At 37.1% G+C, this 23,364-nt stretch overlaps 1 protein-coding gene across 1 annotated transcript in view; it reads left to right on the top strand.

The window, feature by feature from the left end:
• The window catches only part of SYNJ2BP (synaptojanin 2 binding protein), a 42,817-nt gene that overhangs the window by 1,681 nt on the left and 17,772 nt on the right, over nt 1-23,364 (top strand). Inside the window, exon 2 of the mRNA XM_008506726.2 lies at nt 21,947-22,083. Coding sequence (XP_008504948.1) covers nt 21,947-22,083 — 137 coding nt within the window. The remainder of the gene's footprint in view (nt 1-21,946; nt 22,084-23,364) is intronic.

Raw genomic sequence — 23,364 nt, 5'->3', positions numbered from 1 at the left:
TTGTCAAAAGCTCATTCAGTATGCCCAAGTCTCTTCGATTCTCTCTTCCTATTTTATGTAGATTTTTCCTTCTCTCACTCTTAATATTTATTGAATTTTGAGGCTAACGTGGAAAATTATTGTTAAAGCAAAATCTGTTTTTCTGTACTTTTCATTCCTGAGTACTTGTTCTTCTCAGGGGCAATTAAAACAACGGTAGTTCCTTTCCTGATGCCCGGCAAGTATTTAAAGGCATCTAATTGTTCTTCTCGTCTTGTCTCTTCCTTCTATAGCTTTAATCTCGCTAGTTATTACATTAACTCTCTTGTGATATGGTTTGAGGTTTGATTCTTGTCCCCTTGCTTAAGAATTTAATGTACTTTGACATTGTCCTTTTGCTGCAGCACCTGTAGTGTTTCCAGGATCTCCTGACAGAGCAGAGCAGAACTCTGACATTATCTTGCGCATTCTAGTCACTAAATACATTTAAAGTTCAGTATAATATCACTTCAGCTTTTTGAGTATTTGCATAATCTGTTGCTTAATGTTTGGCTCACCATTCACTAAAATTTCTGATGTTGTTGATCTTGCGGACGTGAAGTTCCTAGTGTTCTCATTTTTCTGAATCACTGGAGTTAGGACAAACTTCAAGGGACTGATGAAGAAGAATAATTATACCTAACTATTATGTTTCCCCCAAAAGTGGTTTAATTTCTGTGTTGTATGTGCATTTATTCCACATGAATGGATTTATTCACCAAGTGGCTTCTTTAATTTTCCTAAGCATTGTCCTGTCTTACTCATATAAGTTGATAAACTTAGAGTTTAGGAGAGTAGAACACAAATTTAGGATTGAACTTGGGTAAAAACAGTCATTAGAACTTTGGTTGGTTCAGTTAACAAGAAAAGGGTTCAAGTTTCTGTTTGTCACCTCCCAGAGCTAATGCCCTGATATGTGGGACTCCTAAGAAGTCACAGGGTCTAATTCAGCTTTTCTTCAGTGTGTCATCATGAAGATACACAGGTAAGAAGCGGTTATCACCACTAGAAACTTCCAATAATTTTGGTCGTCCCATAGAGATCTTTCTTTCTATAGAAGAAACATGAAAAGCTTCCAGTTCTAAGTATGTATTTCTGTTTGTAGTCAGCATTGTCACTCTTTGTCTGTATACAGCTTCCTATGCAGGGACTTGCTAGTTTAATCAGGTAACCGCAAGAATGCATATACTTTTACTTTTTTGTGCCAGTGTTCTGTCAGAGGCAAGAGTCTTAGATATTTCCAGTTTGGGGGCCCGTTTTGCAAGGCAAATGAGCCTATTCTCTCTCATCTTGCTTACTGCAAGGGAAAAAATAAAATCTTGGGGAAATTATGACAATGAAGTGAGTATCTGGGGAGGCAGAAACAGACTTGGCATGTAGCTTGGCATCTCGCTTATGCCTACTTCCTCAACTGTGTAAGGAGAGGCTTAGGCTGGATGACTTTGGAGGTTTCTTCCACTTCCAAGAGTTCATGATTCTTTGGCCCGTTCTTTGTGTTATTTTATCATTCCTGCCATTTTGGACTGAAAGTGGGTGGTCTGAAGAATCATCAGAGGCAGTGGTCACAATCTCAAATGCCTTTAGGAGTTTGAAGAGTTCACCTTTTATCCTTTATGGGACAGTATTTATCTCTTTTCTTTCTGTGGGAGTCCAGCTTGATTGCAGTCTCTAAGCCTCCCACTTTTTCCTGTATCACATTGAGAGTTCTTGATTTTGGAAAGACTCAATTACTCTAAGAAGTATGACAAGAATCTAATCTAGCTTTTTTTCACTCTTAACATGTAGAGATTGTCCAAAAAGACAACCCCAGTACACATTGGGTATTAGGATTAGGATTCCTTCTTCAGGACTGAGGCCTCAATGGGGTTCAGGAAGTTGCTCCTGGTATACTGTCTAAAAAGGGAAAAGAATCTGTGTTTTTCTACTTTCTTTAAAGCAGTTGCAGAGGATAATGGGTTGGTACAATGTTTTAATAATGAGTAATTAAGGAAGTATTATCTTTCTGGCACTGTGCTAGTTACTTTGTATACTACCTCCCGGTATGATAGCCATGTCTAAGGACTTGACTGCCAAGCTTTCACCTGACCTTTATTTTGTTATATCATGGCTTATTCCCAGAAGGATTTGAGACATCTTAAATGATTAAGACAATCTACAATGGAAAGTTTTTGATTTTTTACCTTTAACAACTTTTTTCTTTAACCCTAAAGATCCAAAATATTTCAGTATGTAATCAATTTCAGCAAGTAATCACTATCAAAAAAAAAAATTTTTTTTTGACTTCTTGTTATGCCGTTTTATTTTTGGTTTTTTTGATCATCCCCCCCCCCCCAAATTATTATTTTTTTATTGAGGCTATGATAGTTTACAACATTGTGAAATTTCAGTTGTACATTATCATTTGTCAGTCACCATATAGGTGCATCACTTCACCCTTTGTGCCCACCCCCTGACCCCCCTTCTCCCTGGTAACCACTAAATAGTTCTCTTTGTCCATGTGTTTGTTTATTTTCCACGTATGAGTGAAATCATAAAGTGTTTGTCTTTCTCTGTCTGGTTTATTTCACTTAACATAATACCCTCAAGGTCCATCCATGTTGTTGTGAATGGGACAATTTTGTCATTTTTTATGGCTTAGAAGTATTCCATTGTATATATATACTGTATCTCCTTTATCCAGTCATCAGTCAGTGGGCACTTGGGTTGCTTCCACATCTTGGCTATTCTGAATAATGCTGCAGTGAACATAGGGGTGCATAAGTCACTCTGTCTGGATTGTTGATTTCAGGTTCTTTGGCTAGACACCCAGTAGTGGGATAGCTGGGTCGTATGGTATTTCTGTTTTTAGTCTTTTGAGAAATCTCCATACTGTTTTCCATAGTGGCTGCATCAGTTTGCATTCCACAATGGAAAGTTTTTACAGTTTGCTGTTGGTAGAGCTAAGGGCATATCAAAGTGAGAATCTAAAAACAAGAAACACCGTTAAGTCCAAGCATTTAAGCCCCTACAGACCTGTCATGTGATTTGCATTTAACCCTGAGACTGTTGCTAACAGTTTTCTGATCTGTTCCATCATGTACTAAATAGATCTGACATTAAAGTGCTGTATCCTTGCCCTCTTTTCTCTTGATAAATGAAGCCTAGTCCTCATGGAATCTCTGTTCTAATGGAGACATGACATTCACATGTAAAAAGTTAAATCAGTGCAAAGGTGTAGATGGTTAAGGTCTAGGATGAGCATGTATGTAGTGGGAGGGCAAAGAAAGTGTGGAGGAGAGTGTGTTAATCTGACCCTCTGCTGGGAAAGTTCAAAGACTGGAGGCATGATAAGGGCCAGACTGATCAATTACAAGAAGGTGGAACTTATGTTGGTCTTATGGACAGGCTTTAGGCTAATACTAGGAACAGGGACAGGTATGACCTAAGCAGTAATAGAGAAAAGAAAAATAAAGCATATTCTGAGGTCAGTGAGTAAACCAGCCTGGATAAAGGAAGCGTCATTTAGGAGAGTTAAGGGAGATGAGGTTGCTGAGGTAGGTAGAGACTGGGTTATGAAAAGTTCTCAATGCCAGTGTGGAAACTTAGCCTTTCTCTAAGGTTCCCTCTTGATTCCTTCCACTTCCTATGCGTTGGTTAAGACTCAATTCAAGAGTCACCTCCTCCAGGTGACTTACCTAGGCTTCCTTGCCTAGGCTAGATGCCCCCTTATTATAAATATCATACTCCACTTACTGAGTGCCTGTCATGATTTCTCAAACTAAGCACTTTATTTCATCTATTCCCAAGCAGGAACAGATGAAATGGTTATTGTACATTTTTCAAATGAGAAAACCTTGACTCTTATGTCACACAACTCTTGTAAGTGGCAGAGTTAAGAATTGGATCCAACTCTGTGTGACTTAAAAATTGAGGTTCTGAACCATCATACAAAGTTTTTTTCCTCCTTGTGCTCCCACAGGGCTCTCTGCATGCCCTAGCTTACTGTTTTTTTCTACGTTTGGTTCCTTACTTGTGTCTCTTCCTCCCTCTACTTCACTCTGAGCTCTTCTGATTCAAAGGATATGTATTTCATCTCTTGTTTCCTGGTGCATGACACAAAGTGGTCAGTACAAGTTGATGAAATGACTTAGGCAGGCTGATGAATATCAGAAAAATATGATAGAATGTTAAGAGAACTAGTACCATGGTCTGTTTCAGCTTTCAAAAAGTGATTAACAAGGTTCTCCACTAAATACAATTTAAGAGAGAAGGAATGAATTTGGACATAATGTGTTATAATGGGTAGGAAACTGACTAAGATACAAGAAACAAGGAGATGGAATAGATGGAAAACCACATAGAGCGAGAAGAATATATGGTACCAGTCTCTGAAGATTGCTTCAAGGATCTGTCTTAAAGATTTTTTTCAAGACAGTTCTTAATAACTGTAAAGTAAAATGTCTAGGAATTACTTTGGAGAAGTAGAAAGGCAAGTTGATAGATGCTCAACTGTAGAAACATTTTGTAAAGCCATTTGACTAGGCAGCCAAGTAGCCAGTGACTGTATTTGAATAAATATGAAATTATTTATTGAGGAGAAAATCTATACTTAGATGATAGAATCAAAAGAAACTCTTGGTTTCAGGAGACTCAGAAACAAAGGGAAACTGTTTGTAGAAATATCATTTAGTGTTTACTGTGTGCCTACACTATGATTAGGAATCATGGATACTAGAATAAAGAATAAGAAATGATCCCTATTTTTAAGAATTTTGCAGTTCAGTAGGAAGATAATTATGAAAGGCATGTGCTAAAGTACCCTCAGGATGTACAATAACCAAAGAGCTATGGACCATCATAAGATATGTTCTGTTGCTTGTGAAGTCAGACTCAATGGACCATTTCAGATAAAAGACCCAGTGATTAAGAGCCAGAATGCCTGAGTTCCTAGCTGTGTGACCTTGGGCAAGTTACCTCATTTGTAGGCCTCAATTTCCTTAGCTATAAAGTGAGAGTATTAATAGGACCTACTCATAGAGTTGTTGTGAGAATTAAATGCATTTGTTTTTTGTTTGTTTTGCAAATAATTTTATGGTGTTGACTCTGTACCAGGTACTGTTCTAAGCAATTTACCAAAAGATAACTTATTTAGGGGCCGGCCTAGTGGTGCAGTGGTTAAGTTTGCACGTTCTGCTTCGGTGGCCTGTGGTTTGCTGGTTTGGATCCCAGGTGTGGACCTACCCACCACTTGTCAAGCCATGCTGTGGCAGGCATCCCGCATATAAAGTAGAGGAAGATGGGCATAGATGTTAGCTCAGGGCCAGTCTTCCTCAGCAAAAAAGAGGAGGATTGGCGGGGGATGTTAGCTCGGGGCTAATCTTCCTCAAAAAAAAAAGATAACTTATTTAATTCATTTAAAGTGCTTAAATGGTGCCTGTTATTACTGCTGCTATGCAGAGAATAGCTTTAGTGGGGCAAGGGTTGAGTCATCTAAGAAAAGCAGGGTAACCTGTGTCATGGGAATTTTAAGGATGTTGGGTTTCCTCTTTTATATTTTCCTTCTTTTCTTTTGTGCCTTCTTTTTCGAGTTATGAAAAAGCCTCCCTAGAGGCTCACAGAGACATTTTTAACCTTACTAGATTTCCCCAGGCCTAGAGATATTAGGAATTCCTGGCTTAGGTGTTATTTCCAAAGGCATTAATAGTCACTTGACACCAACTGAATTCTGTATATGTACTAGGTACTATATGGGCACAGGAGACATAAAACAAATAAAAGCCCTATCTGTGCATGGATGTTTATAGCAGCTTTATTCATAATTGAACTAATTATTGCAGTAGGATAAAGAGGTAATTAAACAAGTCATTTCAGTGAAGTATGTTTCCAGGCAAAGGGAGGAAGACATCAAAGGCATGGAGATATGGAACAGCTGTGTGTGGAAGGGTGAAAAGCAGGGAGGTAGGACTTATTAATTTTTTTAAATTAAGACTATTTATTTAGAGCAGTTTTAGTTTCACAGCAAAATTGAGAGGAAGGGACAGAGATTTCCCATATGCACCTCATCCCCACATATGCATAGCCTTCCCCGTTATCACCATCCCCTACCAGAGTGGTGCATTTGTTACAGTTGATGAACCTACACATTGAATCACCCAAAGTCCATAGTTTACATTAGTTCACTCTTGGTGTTGTACATTCTATGGGAATGGACAAATGTATAATGACATGTATCTACCATTATGGTATCATACAGAGTATTTTCACTACCCTAGGTTCTCTGTGCTCTGCCTAAACATCCCTCCCTATCCGCCAACCCTAGTAACTACTGAGCTTTTTACCGTCTCCATAGTTTTGCCTTTTCCAGAATGTCATATAGTTGGAATCATATAGTACGTAGCCTTTCCAGATTGCCTTCTTTCACTTAGTAATGTGCATTTAAGATTCCTCCACATCCTTTCATAGCTTGATAGATCCTTTCTTTTTAGTACTGAATAATATTCCATTCTCTGGACATACTACAGTTTATTTATTCATTTGCCTACTGAAGGACATCTTGGCCACTACTGTGTTTTGGCAGTTATGGATAAAGCTGCTATAAATAGGTGTGCACAGATTTTTGTGTGGACTTAAATTTTCAATTCCTTTGGGTAATTAGCAAGGAATGTGATTGCCAGATCATATGGTAAGAGCATGTTTAGTTTTGTAAGGAAATGCCAAACTGTGTTCCAACATGGCTGTACCATTTTGCATTCCCACCAGCAATGACTGAGAGTTCCTGTTGCTCCACAGCCTCGTCAGCGTTTGGTGTTGTCAGTGTTCTAGATCTAATAGGTTTGTGGTGGTGTCCCATTGTTCTTTTAATTTGCAGTTCCCTGATGACATATGACGTGGAGCATCTTTTCATGTGCTTATTTGATATCTGCTTTGGTGAAGGCGATTATTAAATTTTGTTGTTACTCTATAGTGCAAAGTAGGGAGTGTCCAAAATGGCTAGATAGGTAGATTATGGGGATTTTAAGTTTAAACTTTGTCTTCTAGGTCAGCATTTTCTAGTTTTTTGTTTGTTTGTTTGTTTTACTCTAAACTCCCAGTCACATTAACATTTAATCTTTTTTTAAAAAAAGATTGGCACCTGAGCTAACAACTGTTGCCAATCTTTTTTTTTCCTTCTTCTCCTCCCCAAAGTCCCCCAGTACATAGTTGTATATTCTAATTGTGCCTCTGGTTGTGCTTTGTGGGATGCCACCTCAGCGTGGCCTGATGAGCGGTGCCGTGTCCACACCAGGATCTGAACTGGCAAAACCCTGGGCCGCCAAAGTGGAGTGCGCGAACTTAACCGCTGAGCCATGGGGCTGGCCCCAACATTTAGTCTTGAGTCTATGCTTAGGATTAAAAAAATTGTTTTATCATATTTGCATAGAAAAGGTACTTTGTAAGAAGTAGGGTAACCAAATTTTCTTGCCTAATTACCACCAAATAATTGGTGCTTCAAGTAACTTTCTTTTTTTTGGCTAATCATAAAAGTCAGTTATAGATGCTTAGAATGCTTGCATTTTTGCACTTAAGAATTGCCAGGTTTGTTTTTTAATCAACTTTATTGTGGTATGATTGACATCCAATAAAGTGCATCCATTTTAAGTAAAGTTCTAAGAAGTTGACAAATACACATTTCTGTAATTATGATTTATCACTTCAGAAAATTCTCTCTGTATAGGCCTACAGTCAACCCTACGCTCCAGGTGACCACTGATCTTATTTCTAACGCTGTAGATTAGTTTTTCCTGTTATAGAATGTCATAGAAATGGAGTCATATAGTATGTATTAGGCTTCTTTCATTCATCTGTGCTTTTCTTTTTTGTCTCTGAGTAGTGTTTCATTGTATAAATATACCACAGTGTGATAATCCATTCACCTATTAATGGATATTTGGATTTTTTCTAGGTTTTGACTATTATAAATAAAGCTGCTATGAGTATTCATATACAGGTCTTTGTGTGGACATGTTTATGTTTATCTTGGTTAAATACCTAATAACTAGGAGTGGGTTTTATGCTAAGTTTTATGATAAATGTATGTTTAGGTTTAAAAGAAACTGCCAAACTGTTTTCCGAAGTATTTATTCCAGTTTACACTTCTACCGTAATGTAGGACAGTCCCAGTTGTTTCACTTTCTTGCCAACGTTTGATGTTGTCATTCTTTTTTATTTTAGCCATTTTGGGGTTGTAGAGTGGAACTGTGGTTTTTATTTGCATTTCCCTGGTAACTAATGATGAGCATATTTTTATGTGTTTATTGGCCATTCGTATATATTCTGAAGTATCTCTTCATGTAATTTGCCCATTTTTTCTGGGTTGTTTGTTTTCTTATTATTGGATTCTAAGAGTTCTTTATATATTCTGGACAGAAGTCCTTTTTCATGTATATGTGTAAAATATATGTAATATTTTCTTCTGGTCTGGCTTGCCTTTCCTTTTTGAGGGGTAGGGTGCGTGTTTTGAAGAGTAGAAGGCTTTAAGTTTTATGAAGACCACTTTGTCAGTTTTTTTTCTTTTATGGTTGGTGCTGTTTGGTCATGAAGTCTTAACTACCCCAAGGTAAAGAAGATTTTCTTCTGTTTTCTAATAGAAACTTAATATATTTGCTTTTATGTTTAGTTCTATGATCCATTTCAAACTAATAGATGTTTTGAGTATTGAAGTTCAATTTTATCTCTATCTCATATAGATATCTAGTCCAAACACTGTTTGTTGAAAACGTTATCCTTTCCCCATTGGAATACATTATTACCTATATCAAACATCAGTTGGTTGTTTATATGTGAACCCATTATTGATCTCTGTTTGGCTCTGTTGGCCTGTCTTTCTCTATACAAATACCACGGTGTTGATAAATGTAGCTTTGTAATAAACCTTGAAATAAAGTAGTGTGAGTCTTCCAATTTTGTTCTTTTTTGAAATATTTTAACTATTCTAGAATAGAACTTTAAGAATGTAAATTCCCATGTAATTTTAAAATCAGCTTGTCAATTCCTGCAAACACATCTGCTGGGATTACCTTGAAACTATCCGTGTCAATTTAGAGAGAATTACTGTCTTAAAAATACTAAGGCTTCCAGTCCATGACATGGTATAGCTTCATTTATTTAGTTTTTAATTGAATTCTCCCAGTTATGTCATATAGTTTTTAGTATAGAGGTCTTCGACATTGTTCAGGAAATTTGTTCCTTAGTGCTTATGGTTCATTGATTTAAATGGTATTTTTTTTTCTACTTTTTTTTTTTTTTGAGGATGATTAGCTCTGAGCTAACATTTGCCACCAATCTTCCTCTTTTTGCTGAGGAAGATTGGCCCTGAGCTCACATCTGTGCCCATCTTCCTATATTTTATATCAGGCCTCCCACAGCATAGCTTGATAAGCAGTGCATGTGTCTGCACCTGGGTTCCAAACCGGTGAACCCTGGGCTGCTGAAGAATAGCATGCGAACTTAACTGCTGTTTCACTGGGCCAGCTCCTAAATAGTATTATTTTAAAATTTCATTTTACAATTGATTTTTGGATATTGACTTTGTATCCTGTAACCTTGATAATTTCAGTTATTGATTTTAGTAGTTTGTGTATTTTTTGTTTTTAGACTCATTCACATTACCTATATAGACCATCAGGTTACCTTTGAACAGAGATAATTTTCTTTCTTTCTAATCTTTGTCTTTTATTTCTTTTTCTTTTTGACCTGACTAGGACCTCCAGTACAATACTGAATAGGAGTGGAGAGTAGACATCCTTTCCTTATACCTAGTTTTAGGGGTGTTATCTGTTTGTAGATCCTTTAATCAGACTGACAGAATTTTTATCATGAAAAGGTGTTGAATTTTGCCACCTGACTTTTCTGCATGTACTGAGATAATCATACAATTTTTTCCTTATTTTATTAATTGCTGAATTTGTTCATTTTACTGACCAATGTTAAAACAACCTTACATTCCTTAGAGAAACCCCATATTCATCCTTTTTATATATTGCTGGATTCAATTAGCTAATAATTTCTTGAGGATTTTTGAGCCTGTGTTCTTGAGGAATATTTTGTTGTACTTTATTTTTCATATTTTGGTATGAAGATTATAGTGTCCTCATAAAATGGGTTGAGAAACATTTTGTGAAATTACTGAACTGTATTGTGGAATTTTTTGCATAAGGTTAGAATTATTTCTTCCTTAAATGTTTCCCACAATATGCCAGTGAAACAATCTAGGCCCAAAGTTGTCTCTATGGGAACGTTTTTGATTGTGAATACAATATCTTTAATACACTTGGAGATATTTTTAATAGAAATGGGGATATTCAGATATCCTGTTTCTTCTTGAGTCAATTTTGATAACTTCTGATGTTTTGAAAGAATTTTTTTGTTTTCATTCATTTTCATTCTGAAATACCATAATTATTCATAATATTCTCATTTTAATATCTTTAGGATGTGCAGTGACAATCCATTTTGTATTCTGATATTGGTAATTTGTAAATTCCGCTTTTCTGGATTAGTGTTGCTATCAATTTGCCAACTTTATTAATCCTTTCAAAGAGCCATCTTTGGGCTCTGTTAAACTTTTTTCTATTTTATTGATTCTGCTGTTATTGTACGATTTTTCTTCCTTCTACCTCCTTTAAGTTTAATTTACTCTTCTTTTTCTAGCTTCTTAAGATAGAAATTTGTATCATTGATATTATACTTTTTTATTCCTTTTCTGTTGTGAGCATTTAAAGCTACAAATTTCCCTCTAAACATTGCTTTGGCTGCATTCATACAGTTTTTAATATGTTGTGATTTCATTGTCATTCAACTAAAATGTTTTCTATTTTCCCTTATAATTTCCTCTTTAACTCATGGGTTGTTTTCCAAACATTTAGCGATTTTTTACATATCTTATTGTTATGGACTGAATGTTTGTGTACCCCCCCCCCCAAATTCAAATTTTGAAGCCCTAACACCTAACGTGACTATATTTGGAAATAGGGCCTTTATGGAAGTAATTAAGGTTAAATGAAGTTGTAAGGGTGGGGCCCTGATCCTATAGAATTAGTGTCTAACGTGACTGTATTTGGAAATAGGGCCTTTATGGAAGTAATTAAGGTTAAATGAAGTTGCAAGGGTGGGGCCCTGATCCTATAGAATTAGTGTCTAACGTGACTGTATTTGGAAATAGGGCCTTTATGGAAGTAATTAAGGTTGAATGAAGTTATAAGGGTGGGGCCCTGATCCTATAGAATTAGTGTCCTTATAGAAAGAGAGCCAGAGATCTCTCTCTGTCTCTGCACATACACAAAGAAGTCATATAAACACACAGATTGTCACCACCTACAAATCAAGAGAAGAGGCCTCAAAATGAAATCTATCCTGTTGGTACCTGGATCTTGGACTTGCCAAGCCTGCAGAAGAGAATTTCTCTTGATTAAGCCACACAGTCTGTGGTATTGTGTTATGGCAACCCGAGAAGACTGATACAATTATTTTTCTGATTTCTAATTCACTTTATCTTTTGAAACTTACTGAATTTATTTTATAATCCAGCCTACGGTCAATCTTTGTGAACATTACCTGTGCAATAGAAAAGAATGTTTATTCTACAGTTGTTGAGTGTGGTGTTCTGTGAAGGTAAATTAGGTCAAGCTGGTTCTTAGTGTTGTTCAAGTTCTATATTTTTACTGATTTTTCTCTTGTTTTGTCAGTAATTCTATCATTTACGGAGAGAGAAGTGCTGAAATCTATAACTATTATTTTTGATTTGCCTTTTTCTCATTTTGATTTTTCTTCATTGGTATTTAAGTTCTGTTATTGGATGCATTTATATTTAGTGTTTTAATGTTGATGAATTGACTCCTTTTTTGTTAGGAAATGTCTCTTTTCATCCCTTGTAATATTCCTTATTCTGAAGTCTACTTTTTATGATAGTAATAAAGCCAATCCAGCTGCTTAGTATATCTATGTCCATCTTTTTAATTTTACCTTGTTTTTACCCATGTATTTATGGTTTCTGGTTGTATTTATTTCTTCATATAGATCCAAGTTTCCATTCAATATTATTTTTCTTTTGCCTGAAGAGTTTCCTTTAGCATTTATCATAGTGTAGATCTGCTTGCAACAAATTCTCCCATCTTTTGTTTTACTGAAAAAGTGTTTATTTTGCTTTACTTTTTGAAGGATATATTCACTGGATATAGAATTCTAAGTTGACTTGTATTTTTCTTTTAGCATTTTAAAGATGACATTTCATTGACTTGTGGCTTGCATACTTTCTGAAGAGAAGGCTATTGTTCTTATCTTTATTCCTTTGTACATAATGTGTCTTTTTTTCCTCTGACTACCTTTAAGATTTTCTCTTTGTACTTGATTTTGAGCAATGTGATTATGATATGCCTTGCTGTTTTTTCTTTTGTGTTTATCCTTATTGGAGTTTGTTGAACTTCTTGGGTCTGTTTGTTTATATTTTTCATCAAATTTGAGCCACTCATTTCTTCCACTATTTTTTGTTTCCCTTTTTCCTCTCCTTCTTGAACTCCAGTTACATATATATTAAACCACATGTGACTGTGGTTTCTCTACCATGTCTTCAGGTTCACTGATCTTTTCTCTTGTGGTATCAAATTGGCTATTAATCACATCTAGTGTATTTTTCCTTTCAGATATTTTAGTTTTCAAACCTATAAGTTTCATTTTAAAAAAAAATCTTACATTTTCACACATAGATCAATGGAACAAAATAGAGAGCCCAGAAGTAAACCCACACAAATATGGTTAATTAATTTATGACAAAGGAGCTCAGATTATACAACGAGGAAAGCTTAGTCTCTTCAATAAGTGGTGTTGGGGAAACTTGACAACCACCTGCAAAAAAATGAAACTGGACCACTGTTTACAATGTACACAAAAATCAACTCAAAATGGGTTAAAGACTTGAAAAACGTCTTCCATTTTCTCATTATGTTTGACTTCCTTTAATTATTTCTGCATAGTTATAATAGACTTTTATACATCGTTGCCTGCTAGTTTCATCCTCTGTTATTTCTGGTTCTGTTTCTATTGATCAATTTTTCTTTTCATTATGAGTCATGTTTCCTTCTTTAGCATGTTAGTAATTTTTAATTAGATTCTAGATGTTGTGAATATTTCATTGTTGAGTGTCTGCATTTTGTTTTCTTACATTAACATTGTTAATGTTAGATTATTGAACTTTATTTTGGCAGGCAGTTAAGTAACTTGCAGGTCAGTTTGACCTCTTTAAGGCCTCTTTGTAAACTTTTCTATGGTGGTTCTAAAGTAGCATTCACTTCAGGGATAGTTCAGCCCTACAATGAAGTATATTCTAAGTGAGTTTCCACTGAATTTCCAAGTGAATCACTGAGGAGTTCCACTCTGTCTGGTCAGAACTTGAAGGTCTCCCTGCCTTGTATGAGCTCTTAAGAGTTATTCAGCATACAACTTCTTAGTTTTTGTTTGTCCAGCCTTGTGGAGTTTCACTCAACATATGCATGGCCTAGTACCCGGTAAAGACTTATGCAGACATTTGGAGGTCTTTTTTTTTCTTCTTCTAAAGATTGGCACCTGGGCTAACAACTGTTGCCAATCTTCCTTTTTTTTTTTTTTTTTAAGGCTTGGCACCTGGGCTAACAGCTGTTGCCAATCTTTTTTTTTTTTTTTCCTGCTTTATCTCCCCAAACCACCCCGTACACAGTTGTATATCTTAGTTCCAGGTCCTTCTGGTGGTGGGATGTGGGATGGTGCCTCAACGTGGCCTGACGAGCGGTGCCATGTCCGCGCCCAGGATCCGAACCCTGGGCCACCGCAGCAGAGTGTGCTAATTTAACCACTTGGCTACGGAGCCGGCCCCTGGAGGTCTTTTTTTTCTAACTCCCTCCTTTCCAGAAATTTGCCCTGCAGCTTTCAGCAACTTCACCCTCCCCAACCACTGATCTCTATTTTATCTCCTCGGTGAAACTGCTAGGTTCTGCTTAGATCCCGCTCCCTGTGGTCATGATCCAGAAATTGCCTCCACACAGAAAGCTAGGGTGATCATAGAGCTACATTGTTTTAACTTAGCAGCATATTGAGAGGATTATATCCCATGATAAAGTAGGATTTATTCCAAGAATACGAAGATGGTTAAATATAAGAAAATCAATCAGTGTAATACAATACATTAATAAAGTGAAGGAAAAAACCCACATGATCATCTCAACAGATACAGAAAAAGCATTTGAGGAAATTCAATACCTTCCCATGTTAAAAACACTCAACAAACTAGGAATAGATGGAAACCACCTCAACATGATAAAGGCCATATATGAAGAATGCACAGCTAACATCATACTCAGTGATGTAAGAATGAAAGCTTTTCTTCCAAGATCAGGAGCTAATCAAGGGTGCCTGCTTTCACCACTTCTATGCAACATGATATTAGAAGTTCTAGCCAGAACAGTTAAGCAAGAAAGAAATAAAAAGTGTACAAATTGGAAAGGAAAAAGTAAAATTGTCTCTATTCACAGATTATATGATCTTATGTGTAGAAAACTAAAGATTCCACACAAAAATCTGTTAGAATTATAACAAATTAAGCAACGTTTCAGGATACAAAATCAGTTAAATTTCTATATATTAACAGTGTACAATCTGAAAAGGAAATTAAGCAAACAACTCCATTTACAATAGCATCAAAAAGAATAAAATACTTAGAAAGAAATTTAACCAAGGAGGCAATAACTTGTACATTGAAAACTACGAAATTTGGCTGAAGGAAATTAAAGACATGAATAAGTGGGACTACAACCCACATTCATGGATTGGAAGATTTAATATTGTTAAGCAATCTACAGACTCAACGTAATCTCTATCAAAATCTCATCAGCCTTTTTGCAGTAAGAGAAAACCTCATCCTAAAATTCATATGAAATCTCAAAGGACTCCCTAATAGAGAAATCTTGAAAAGAAGGAAGGAAATTGGGGACTCACAACTTACTGGTTTCAAAACTTTCTAAAGGCTACAGTATTCAAACAGTGTAGTACTGACATAAGGATGGATATATAGAGCAATGGAATAGAATAGAGATCCCAGAAATAAACCCTCTCATATATGGTCAAATCACTTTTGAAAGGGTGCCAAGACTATTCAGTAGGGGGAAAGTCAGTCTTTTGAACAAATGGTGTTGGGAAAACTAGATATCCACATGCGTAAGAATGAAGTTGGGTCCTTGCCCTACACAATATACAGAAATTAACTAACAATGCATCAAACACCTAAATGTAAGAGCTAAAACTATAAAACTCTTAGAAAAAAAGATAGGGAAAAAAATGTTATGACATCAGGTTTGGTGATGATTTCTTGGATATGACACCAATTGCACAGGCAATAAAAGAAAAAAATAAATTGAGTTTTACCAAAGATAAAATTTGTGCATCAAAAGACACTATAAAGAGAGTTAAAGATAACCCATAGAATGGGAGAAGATATTAGCAAGTCATATGTCTGATAATGGATTAATATCCAGAATATGTAAAGGACCCTTCAAGTCAACAAAAACCAAAACAAAAAATTCAAAAATAAGCAAAGGACTTGAATAGACATTTCTCCAAAGAAGATATGCAAATGGCCAATAAGCTCATGAAAAGGTGTTCAACATCACTAGCCTTAGGGAATTGCAGATCAAAACCACAGTGAGATACCACTTCACATCCCTTAGAATATTATCCAAAAAATCCGAAAAGTGAAAAAAATGAAAATAACAAAGTTGCTGAGGATATAGGGAAGTTGGAACCATGGGCATTGATTGTTAGAATGTAAAATGGTGTAGCTGCTGTGGAAAACAGTTGGACAGTTCTTCAGATTGTTAAACAGAATTACTGTGTGATCCATCAATTCATTTCCTAGATATGTGCCTGAAAGAATTGAAAGCAGAGACTCAAACAGATACTTGTATACCAATGTTTATAGCAGCATTATTCACAATAGCCAAAATGTGGAAAAAAGCAAATGTCCAGATGACTAGATAAACAAAATCTGGTATATACATACAAGGGAATAGTATTCAGCCCTTAAAAGGGATGAAATTCTGATAACATGTTATGACATGGATGAACCTGGGAGACATTATACTAAGTGGGATAAGCAAGACACAAAAGAATAAATATTCTATTGTTCCATTTATATAAGGTATATAGAATAGGCAAACTAAGAGACAGAAAGTATAATAGAGGTTACCATGGCCTCGGGGGAGGGAGGAGTTATTGTTTATTGGATGTAGAATTTTTGTTTGGTATGATCAAAAAGTTCTGGAGGTGCTGGCCCGGTGGCGCAGTGGTTAAGTTCGCACGTTCTGCTTCAGGGGCCCGGGGTTTGCCAGTTCGGATCCCCGGTATGGACATGGCACCGCTTGGCAAGCCATGGTGTGGTAGGCGTCCACGTATAAAGTAGAGGAAGATGGGCATGGATGTTAGCTCAGGGCCAGTCTTCCTCAGCAAAAAGAGGAGGATTGGCAGCAGATGTTAGCTCAGGGCTAATCTTCCTCAAAAAGTTCTGGAATGGATAGCTGTGATGGTTGTACAACATTGTGAATGTACTTAATGCCACTGAATTGTACACTGCAACGTGGTTAAAATGTTAAATTTTATGACATATATTTTACCACTAAATGAACAAACAGTGAGTTATGTGTGTAATAGAGTTTGATTTGATGTTATGTATATTTTACCACAAAATAATTAAGTAAATAGTGGGTTCTGTGTCTAATAGAGTTTGATTGATGTCCTGGGAAAATTAGTGAGATTGTCTTGGGATAGAAAAAGCCTGCAGGTAGATAGGGGGAAAATAAGGTGTTTGTCAGGCTGTTATTCATAACTCAACAAGTGGCTATCATCATTGGTGTTAATGGACCATTTTGTTTCATTTTAATTCTATCCAGCATTATTTCCAGACTAACAGGTTGTTTAACACTGGTCTTTTACTTTATAACCTTTAGATTTTATAGACAAGAATCTGAATGGCCTGAAAGTAAGCAGTAGTGACCCTGATTAAGGCAACAGAACTTCAGAATGACCAGTTCTTCCTCTGGAATATATTACCCTTGGGGACTGTCCTACCATCATTGTCCCAACGTTGCTTATTCAGAGCCAGCCCAAAGACAAGTTGACTTCCAAGAGAGCCAGCAGTGCTTAGCAAACTTCTTTTCTAAAACAGTTGTTCATATTTTCTACAAAGATACAGTATAGCAAAATGGTTTAAAACTCACACTTTGAAATCAAACATCCTTAGTGGGCCTGGGCCCGTGGCCAAGTGGTTAAGTTCACCCACTCCACTTCGGCGGCCAAGGGTTTCACTGGTTCAGATCCTGGGGGCGGACATGGCACCGCTCATCAGGCCATGCTGAGAAGTCATCCCACATTGTACAACCAGAGGGATCTACAACTAGAATATACAATTGTGTACTGGGGGGCTTCAGGGAGAAGAAGAAGAAGAAGAAGATTGGCAACAGATGTTAGCTCAGGTGCCCATCTTTAAAAAAAAAAAAGAAAAATCCATAGTGTCTTGGCTTTGGGAAGAGCTTGCTGAGTGACCTTTTGTAAAGTTGCTTAATCTCTTCATGCTTTACCTTTTAAATTCATCATAATATATAAGTAATAATCACTTCATGTGTTTATTGAGAAAATTAGATGTATATAAATACATTTATGTGTGTGTGTAATGTATGTAAAGTGTATAGCGTGGTACCAGGTACGTATTAAATGCTCAATAAATATTAGTTGTTGCTGCTGCTGTTGCTGCTCTTATTCGTAAACGAGCTCAAGGTCCTGACCTGCAGACGGGAAGAGTCCGCAAGAAGGCATTTCTTGTTTAATTTTCCAAGGTTCTTATACTAGGCACACTTTCTTTCTCTCTCAGTCCTATGGTGGTATCATTCTAATGTCATCTTTACTTTTTTGTGTTTCGACTTCTCTTCTAAATTAGAGACCAAGAAACGCATTTTAATCTTGCCACATTTTTAAAATCTGTTGATACATTATAACCAGAGTTCACTAAGCAATACTTCTTTGTTCATTCGCTTTTTTAAAAAGTCTATTGAATCCCAGTTTTTTTCTTTCTCCCTCTCCTCTCAGCCCCTTTTGGACTGTAGATGCCAGGAACTGAATTAATTTAATTATGTCTCAGCTCCATAACACATTGTCATCATCAGTACATGCAAGGTCCCTCTCTGGTTTTATTTTTACCCTTCATCCCTAAACCTCATCCTGTATCCTTCCTTCATAGGTACCCACTCTAATGTGTCTTTATATGTCCGTAATGTGCATGCATTTTTGTAAATAGGTAATATGTTTTATGTGCGTGGGTTTTTAATTTATAAGAAGATATTATGCTATTAATATCATTACATTTTAAAACTCTGTTAACTTTATATATGATTATTCAGTGCTTCTAAATTTTAACTATATTTTAGTTATCTATTCCCCAAAGGATGGACACCTAAATTACCGTCAGCACCAAACATGCTCTAATTAGCATATTCTTACATTACCCTTTGTAGATAGGATGATCACATTAGTCCAAACTGAAGTGCTTTTGAAATTGAAGGGGACTATTTTAATAATACTGGGACAAGAAGTGTATATCAAGACTCCCAGACAAACCAGGACATGTGGTCCACCCTATTTATGGAAGATTTTCCTAGGACACGGCCAATAACCAGCAGATGTGCACTGGGATGACCCTTCCCTTTCTGATTATTTCCAGGTGACATCTGTTGGAATTGCTTGGTTCATGTGCTAGACTGATTGTTGCATCTTTTAAATACCACCTTTGCTAGACACTACTCATGAAGGGTATCTCTGGGTCACAGGTTATAGACATACTTAGTTTCAATAAGTTTTCGTTTTGATCCAGCCTTGTCGAATTAGTAGGTGGATGGACCTTTTAATTTCCCTGTCTTCCTATATTTCAGGACTTTTCGCATTTGTACTATATATTTGGTCATCCTTTATCCATCAAACTATGTGGTTTGGGGCTGTAGCAGACTAGTTTATTGACAGCTACTCTTAATGCGTCTACTCAATATAGCAACCACTATGTACTTTATAAAGGATTTTTTCAGATTTTGTGTTATATCAGGCCAGTCTGGTGGTACGGCAGTTAAGTTCGCATGTTCTGCTTCAGTGGCCCAGGGTTTGCCGGTTCAGATCCCGGGTCTGGACCTACGCACCGCTTGTCAAGCCATGCCGTGGTGGGCATCCCACATATAAAGTAGAGGAAAATGGTCATGGATGTTAGCTCAGGGCTAATCTTCCTCAAAAAAATTAAAAAAAAAATTTTTTTAATGATTTTGTGTTATTGGACCCTAACAATTACCTTTTGAGGTGGAGGGGGCAAAATTTGTGATCTTTATGTTACAGAAAAGGAAGCTGAGGGTCAGAGATACACTGACTTGTTTTAGTCCACATATCTGCGAAGTTATGGTGTTGAATTTGTGACCCGGTCTTCCGGCTTTCATTCGCTTATGCAAAAGCTAAAAGAGGCAGGGAAAAGGATAAACTTCTGTTTGTGGTTAAAGCAGGGACTATCCAATTTAGCTTTATGTCTTCCTCAGAACATAACACACAGTGCCTGGCACATACTAAATGATCAATAGTTTTTAATGATCAGATGACTGGGAATTAGGTAGGTATCCGCAGGGCCCAGGTTTGAATTGGTGATACTGCTACGTGGGGCTTTGGTGACTCCTGTTTATTGCAGCAGTGCTTCGAATTATAGGTAAGTTCAGTTCTGTAAATGTTCTGGCTGAAGAAAGGGACTTCCCGTTGGTCCCGGAGTTCTCGTGTTAAGTGGTGTGGGTCCTTTACAACTGAAATGTTTATAATAGGTTATAAACATGCCTATGGAATGTGATTTCTGTGGGGGAGTAGACTGTAATTGTTTGTTAATAGAAAATGTTGGTAAGATTTCTTCCACTCTCCTTTTCTAGACGCTGATCTGTAGCTTTAAATAACCAGTAACAAAGTTCCTCCTCGCTCTCAATATATTGCATTCAGCTGCGTATAACATGCTTCCTATTCCCAAGATCGCCAGAGGCAGCTGTAGTGTTTGGTGAGGGTGTTGGATTTCATTGAAAGATTTTCTCCAAATTGTTCCAGTATTGAGAGAGGCTGATTAGCCTCAGCCTCCTTGCTCAAACCTGTCGCAGTTTTGAAGTCATTTCAAAGCCTTCCATAATTAGGCTCCACCTACCTTTCCATCTTATCTCAAATAATTACCCACCATCGCCTTTCTAATACCTTCCACCGCTATGATACAAATTAAAAGTGTTCTAGGAGAAACCATTTAGTGACTTAGATTTTTCATACCCTACCCTTCAAGGAATTTGAAATAGCCATCTTCCAGAAGTAGTTTTCTAAATCCTGCATTTCATTCTCCAGCTATAGATACTCTGTCCATAAGATATGCTATTTAAATTAGATGTTTCCTGCTTCTTCTCTCTTTGGTCATGTGTTTCCTTAAGTCACAGATTGGTTTGCTAGTGCTTATGTTAATGCTGTGAGCTTTACATGTAAGCTCTCATCCCACCAATAGGGAGAACTTGTTAGAAAGTCCACCTGTGTCTCTTTAAGCATCTGTTTTCTGTCGAAAGCAATAGTAGGCTAGTGATTATGGCTCTTCCAGTAGTGCCACTGGATTTTTGATTTTTTAATCGTTTCTAAACTCTCTCTTTTCTCTTTGTACCTTGGCTTTGAATTCTGCAGTACCTGACATAAAGAAAACCTTCAGGAAGTTCCTTTTCTTCTTTTCTTTTTAATGCATAGGTAAAATCTCTTTATAACAAAGGTTTTTTTATAGTGAAATTCTTCCCCCAACTTAGTGGTTGGTCCATGGAAATGGTACTTGTCAAAGTGACAGTCAGGTTTTTTTCTTTTTTTAATTTTATTTCATTGTGGTAAGAACACTTAAATGAGATCTACTCTCCTAACAGATTAAGTATAAAACACTAGTATTATCTGTAGGCACAGTGTCATACGTCAGATCTCCAGAAGTTATTCATCTTGCATAACTGAAATTTTACACCTGTTTAAAATAGTCACACAAAGAAGCGAAGAACAGAACAGTGTTTGCTAGAGGGAGGGGGAAATGGGGAGTTGCTAATCAATGGGTAGTCAGTTTTCTACAGTGAATAAAACTTGGCAATCACTGCACCCAAGTATGTGGTTGTTTGCACTTGAGGTAGAAAAGGAAAGAAGAGTGAATTTGGTGATTTAGTCCTATCATGAAGCACTAGTTACCTTTCTAGTTCACCAGTTTCCTGCCAACACCTACACTACTGCCCCCTCAACTCAAAATAGAAACAATTAATGAAACTCCCAAGACCATTTCTTCCCAAACACCACCATACACAAACTCTCTCAAAGGTTGGAAGAAGAGAAGTATGGAGGACAGTTTGGTTAGGTATCTCTCTCCCACTAAATTAAGCACAGTTCATTTGCTAATTAGTTAAAAGTAGTTTCTTCTCATGAACACAGCTAACCCTGTTACATTAGTAGCAGGAAAGTCAAGAACTGGATCCTATGAATGCCACCAGCAGAATCAAAATCAAATGTGAGCAGAAGCACATCTTACAAGAATCACCATTATTCTTTCACTGAGTTCAGTGTAGATCCTTCTTTTTATATTCAACAAACCGTGTTGATCACTTTGTTTGTACTTTTAGTCCTGCCTGGTCTGAGTGGACAACTCTGAGTACTCTTGACCTTTGTTGGTGATACTAGTCGCTGACCTTGTTCGTGACTATACACTAGCTATGTCACAGTCTGACTTGCCAGCCTTCCCTCCCTGCTAGGCCTTTCCTCTCTCTTTATCCTCCTCTTCTCTAACTCCTTTTCTTTCTTCTTCACCCCTATCTCCTTCACAACTCCTCCATGATTTTCTCAGGGCTGGGCTTCAACATCGTCGGTGGGACAGATCAGCAGTATGTCTCCAACGACAGTGGCATCTACGTCAGCCGCATCAAAGAGAATGGGGCTGCGGCCCTGGATGGGCGGCTCCAGGAGGGTGATAAGATCCTCTCGGTGAGAACCGGCTTCGGCCTCCTTCACTGTCCCTGGCTCCCTAGACCCTATTCCCACCCTCTAACCCTTCCTTGGGACGATTCCTGCCTGCCTTGTTGGCTCTGAAAATGTCCAGATTATAGCATTCAGTGGGAGGGACCTTGATCAGTCATCTTCAGCCCTACCAAAGAGCGTGGAGGACATTTTCTCGCTTGACAGACTAGACAAATTAAGTCCAGAATGTGAAATTACTTAGCCAAGGTCCAAACACATGGAACAGGGAGGGTGAGGGACTGATATGGGGGAAGGGAACTTAAAACCCACGCTTTCTGTCGTTCTTCCATTTACTTTATCACCTCCCTTTTGTTAATTAAAACACTAATGTGTGTCTTCCTCCAAAAGAGACAGAAAAGTAGGGTAGCAATTAAGTGTCCTCCTGAGACTCACAGCCCTTTTTCATCCGTTGTTAATGTGAAAAATTGGAATGCAGTCTGATTTGGATATCTGTCCACCGTGCTCCCATTTCTCTTTGCTAATTTCTCTAGTAAGAGACTTAATACATGATAACCATTAATTGTATTATTTTTGGAAGTTCATCAAGGGCAAGGACCAGATCTTTTTTTAATGTTTTACATCCTAGCACAGTGCCCAATATATATCTAACAAGTGAACAAGTTAGGAAATTCAGGCAAACTTAGAAAGATTGGCTGATCCAGAATATAAATATAGTATCATGGATGGTAATATCCTATTTTAGTCCTTTTTACTGGTTTGCCTCTTTTCAGTCCATTAAGCTTCTCCTAGACGTGGTATATTAATCTGTGAGACAGAGAGAGTGATAATCTTCCTTTTATCTCAAAAGGATATTGAGAAGTTTAGAAGCAGATTATTTCCTACAGCTGCCAGGAGAAAGACATTCTAAAAACACATCACCTTGAGTGTTAGAGTAAGGAAAACCTGAGAGTGAGTTAAAGTTATGGCATGTCATTAGAAACTGTGCAGCTTATATTTTGGCACATACCACATTCTCTCTAGAACACTGGGCCCTGGGCTCCATGGGTAAAGAGGGACTTGAAAAGCATAGCGGTTTAGAAGAGAGCCTGTTATTTAGAAAGCTTTGGTTAAAGGTAGGTTATTGAAACATGAGAATGGTTAGAAGTTTTTGAGTCCTATATATGCCACACAATATGCTAAGAACTTTAAACTTACTTACTGTTGTAGTAACCCTATGAGGTGGGTACAATTATTATGCCTATTTCACAGCTGAGGAACCTGAGGCTTAGTGAGGTCAAGCAGCTTGCC

Source organism: Equus przewalskii, chromosome 25 (genome assembly GCF_037783145.1).
Source record: "Equus przewalskii isolate Varuska chromosome 25, EquPr2, whole genome shotgun sequence".
Taxonomy (NCBI): domain Eukaryota; kingdom Metazoa; phylum Chordata; class Mammalia; order Perissodactyla; family Equidae; genus Equus; species Equus przewalskii.
This window is presented reverse-complemented; position numbering and strand designations above follow the sequence as displayed.